Source organism: Hibiscus syriacus, unplaced genomic scaffold, assembly GCF_006381635.1.
Source record: "Hibiscus syriacus cultivar Baekdansim isolate YM2019G1 unplaced genomic scaffold, ASM638163v2 tig00110419_pilon, whole genome shotgun sequence".
Taxonomy (NCBI): Eukaryota; Viridiplantae; Streptophyta; class Magnoliopsida; order Malvales; family Malvaceae; genus Hibiscus; species Hibiscus syriacus.
The window spans coordinates 519,513-522,938 of record NW_024062731.1 but is presented as its reverse complement, the minus strand read 5'-3'; the positions used below and the strand labels follow the sequence as shown (position 1 = coordinate 522,938).

At 35.5% G+C, this 3,426-nt stretch overlaps 1 protein-coding gene across 1 annotated transcript; it reads left to right on the top strand.

Moving 5' to 3' along the window:
• Window positions 1–1,231: 1,231 nt before the first annotated feature.
• LOC120124545 (fructokinase-1-like) lies at window positions 1,232–3,170 on the top strand. The gene is made up of 5 exons (XM_039143197.1): window positions 1,232–1,307; window positions 1,408–1,513; window positions 1,604–1,895; window positions 2,439–2,591; window positions 2,771–3,170. The coding sequence occupies exons 1-5, from the start codon at window positions 1,232–1,234 to the stop codon at window positions 3,017–3,019; spliced, it is 876 nt and encodes a 291-aa protein (XP_038999128.1). The 3' UTR covers window positions 3,020–3,170.
• Window positions 3,171–3,426: the final 256 nt, after the last annotated feature.

The following is a 3,426-nucleotide window of genomic DNA, read 5'->3' as shown; positions in this document are numbered from 1 at the left end:
CGATGCATCGATGAATTAATTGAACATCGAATGCATTCCATGCACCGATGCACTCTCCATGCATCGATGCACTTTGAATATTTTCAAAACATCGAATGCATTTGATGCATCGATGCACAAGCCATGCATCGATGCACCAGGCTATTTTTCAAACATCGAATGCATTTCATGCATCGATGCACACTTGGTGCACCGATGCATCAAGTGTTCCAACGGTCAAAATATTTGAATTTTACACGAATGCACCGATGCATACTTGATCATGCATCGATGCATGAGACGCTCCACCTAGAAAAATTAATTGTTTTCACACTTAAACGGCTCTATTGACTCCACTAATTATCACCAATGTTCAAAATTGATTCAAGGGGTATTTAAACAAGTTCTGGAGCCATTGATCAATAACAAGAAACATCAAGCAACTAGAATCAAGAGAGAATCAAAGAGAAAGCATCAAACCTCAAGTTTGAGCATTTCAAGCCTATTTTTTATCCAATATTCATTTGCTTTCAAGAACACTTTTGTACTCAATTGTATTTATCTTTGAGTGTTCTTTTCTTTGTTCTAGAATTGTGCAAACATCTTACCTTGTGAGGTTTTCTTGTAAGTTTGCAAATTTGTAATCTTCTCTTTGGGAAAAAGAGTGTTCTCAAGAGTTGGGGTATACTCTTGAGGGATTTTGTAAGGTTATCTCTTTGGCCTCAAAAGAAAGAACAAATTAGTGAATTTGTTGGAAAATCCTTAGTGTGGATAGCTAAGGTAGTGGACGTAGACTTTGTTTGAGAAAGTCGAACCACTGTAAATCGTTGTGCAATTACTTTCAATTTTCTACAAAAGCTTCCACGAAATTTTTAATTGCCAATTCACCCCCCTCTTGGCCGATTCCGTCGATCGATTAACTCAACATAATTATTTTAATATTAATTATAAGTAGTTTATTAATATAAATTTATAGAGATAAAACTAAAACAGGCGCCAAAATAACCATTTTCTCCCTCTCTTCCCGGCCAAACCCTCCCTCCTTTATTTTCGATCTCTCTTCTTCCCCGCTCAACATCCAAAATCTCATTTAGTTTTCCCCTTACTTTTCTCCCTCTCTTCCCGGCCAAATCCTCCCTCCATTTTCTCCCTCTCGTTTTCCTTATATATTTGTTAAATTTGGGTTTAGTTTTTCTCTTAATTCATCGATCTGTGAAGTTCTAAGACGATACTCGTTTGGTTGTGGAGTACCATGGACATCATTATGGATGGCCCCCGAGGTTTGGCTCTCTTTTCTTTCCTTTCAGAAGTGATAATCCGTTATAACTGTTTGATTTGTGTAGAATATCAATTTCTTCTGTATTAGAGATACTGCTCGGGCAGGGAACCCTTCTTTTATCTTACAGTGAACCTTCTTTTATCTTTTAGGTCACCAGCAAACTAGCAAAGTAGTATTTGGTAAAGCAATTTCTTCTTATGAAACGCTCTTATACTTGGTGCTCGTTGATCCTTCGCAAAAACATGGCTTTTGCAGGTAAAGAATAAGAAACCCTTTTCTTTCTGTTGTTTTCCAATAATGAGAAAATGGTTGCTGAAGTTTTATGCCTTGTTTTTGTTTCGGTAGTCGGGCGGATTTTAGTAAGGAACCAGCTTTTAGCTGGATGAATACATTGTCTGAAGAAGTAAAGGGGGCGATTAAACGCACGAGAATCATGTTTTGTAATGGGTATGGCTTTGATGACTTATCCCCTGATGTTATAGTCTCAGCCGTGGAGAATGCTGTTGAAGTCGGTACATCGGTGTTCTTTGATCCCGAGCCACGAAGGAAGAGTCTTTTAAGTGGAACCGCGGAAGAGCAAAAAGCACTTAGGCATTTATTGAGGATGAGTGATGTCCTCATTCTAACAGCTGATGAGGTTCTTTTCACAAAATCAATGGACATGTTTTATTCAATTTTTTTATCTGCTTGTATTGTGCTTCTATATCTGTTTTCAATGCTTTCATATCCCATTTTGATGTCACATTGTAATCATTTTGACTTTCGGAAGTTGCTTCGCTGAATCTTTTTTAAAGTGTCGGTTATTGATCCTGATGGTACATTCTCTTATTAGACCTGTTTTAATTCAAACCTGAATTATCACAAGTTTTGTCTAATCGCTGTGAATGATCGTTCCTTTATCGGTTAGTTCTTTAGCTGAACCTTCAATCTAAGAAATATTTATCGTCTGTCTAAGATGAAAATAATGAACTCTATACTTCATTCGTTATGACAGATTATAAACACGAGTGTTCTTCATTCCTTGATAAATATTAGTTATGCCTGCAACTATGGAGGTTTTTATTCCAGTAGGAAGTATTTGGGCTTTTATGGTATTTGATGTGAAACTTAATATGTCTTCCTATCTGATGATAGATTTTTTTGGTTGTTTACCTTATTACTTGCATTCGTGAACTTCTAGGTTGAATCTTTAACCGGCATAGCTAACCCGATTCTAGAAGGGCATGAGTTGTTGAAGAAAGGAAACCGTGCTAAATGGGTGGTTGTGAAGATGGGCTCTAAGGGTTCGATTCTGATAACCAAGTCAGATATTACTTGTGCGCCTGCATTTAAGGTGAGTTATAGCTTCGTTGTATATCCGAAAACATAGAAGGTCATAGTTAGAATATGAATGCTTTTCATGGAAATTCCTCGGTTAAGTTTAGATTTGCTTTAAGCTTAGATGATTCTTTTTGTAGATTGAAAATGTATTTTAAAGCTATTGGTCATGGATTCTTTAATATGCTTGATTAGGTTAAAATCATAGACACTGTTGGGTACGGAGATAGTTTTGTTGCTGCTATTGCATTCGGCTTTATACATGACATTCCGTTGGTTATTACATTAGCATTCGCGAATGTCGTGGGTGCAGCTGCCGTCGTGGGTTGTGGTGCTGGTTGGAACGTAGCGACGTTGAAGAAAGTGGTGGAACTGATAGAAACACCCGACCTCAATGAGGACGATAAGTTCTGGAACGAGCTATTAGGTGATCATCTCAACTAGCAGGAGGTCGCGTTTCTGTCGAAAACAGTCTTAAACGGAAGCAATGATAGGGTGAAGCATGTTATATTGTAAAACGTGGTTTCGGAACTGCTGCCTAAGCTTACAACTAATCAATTGGAGGGAACACTGTCATCTTGATGGGATTGCAAAAGATTTATGAATATTTTAACTTAGTTAATATAATTTAATAAAATCAAGTTTAATAAGATAATATTTAAATTTAATTTAGTGATTTTAAATAAAATTTATAATATAAGATATATAAAGAAATTTATGAATTAGAATTAACATAAAAATCAAATTTATAATATACAAATTATAATTAATATAAAACTAAATTTCAAAAAAGTAATCATATTAATTTAATTATCATAATAATTTATGATAAAATTTCAAAAAATAATCAT

Coding starts and splice junctions, on each gene's coding strand:
- LOC120124545 (XM_039143197.1), top strand. CDS start 1,232: ATGGACATCATTATGGATGGCCCCCGAGGTTTGGCTCTCTTTTCTTTC. Junction 1,514..1,603: donor CAAAAACATGGCTTTTGCAG/GTAAAGAATAAG, acceptor TTGTTTCGGTAG/TCGGGCGGATTTTAGTAAGG. Junction 1,896..2,438: donor TCATTCTAACAGCTGATGAG/GTTCTTTTCACA, acceptor GTGAACTTCTAG/GTTGAATCTTTAACCGGCAT.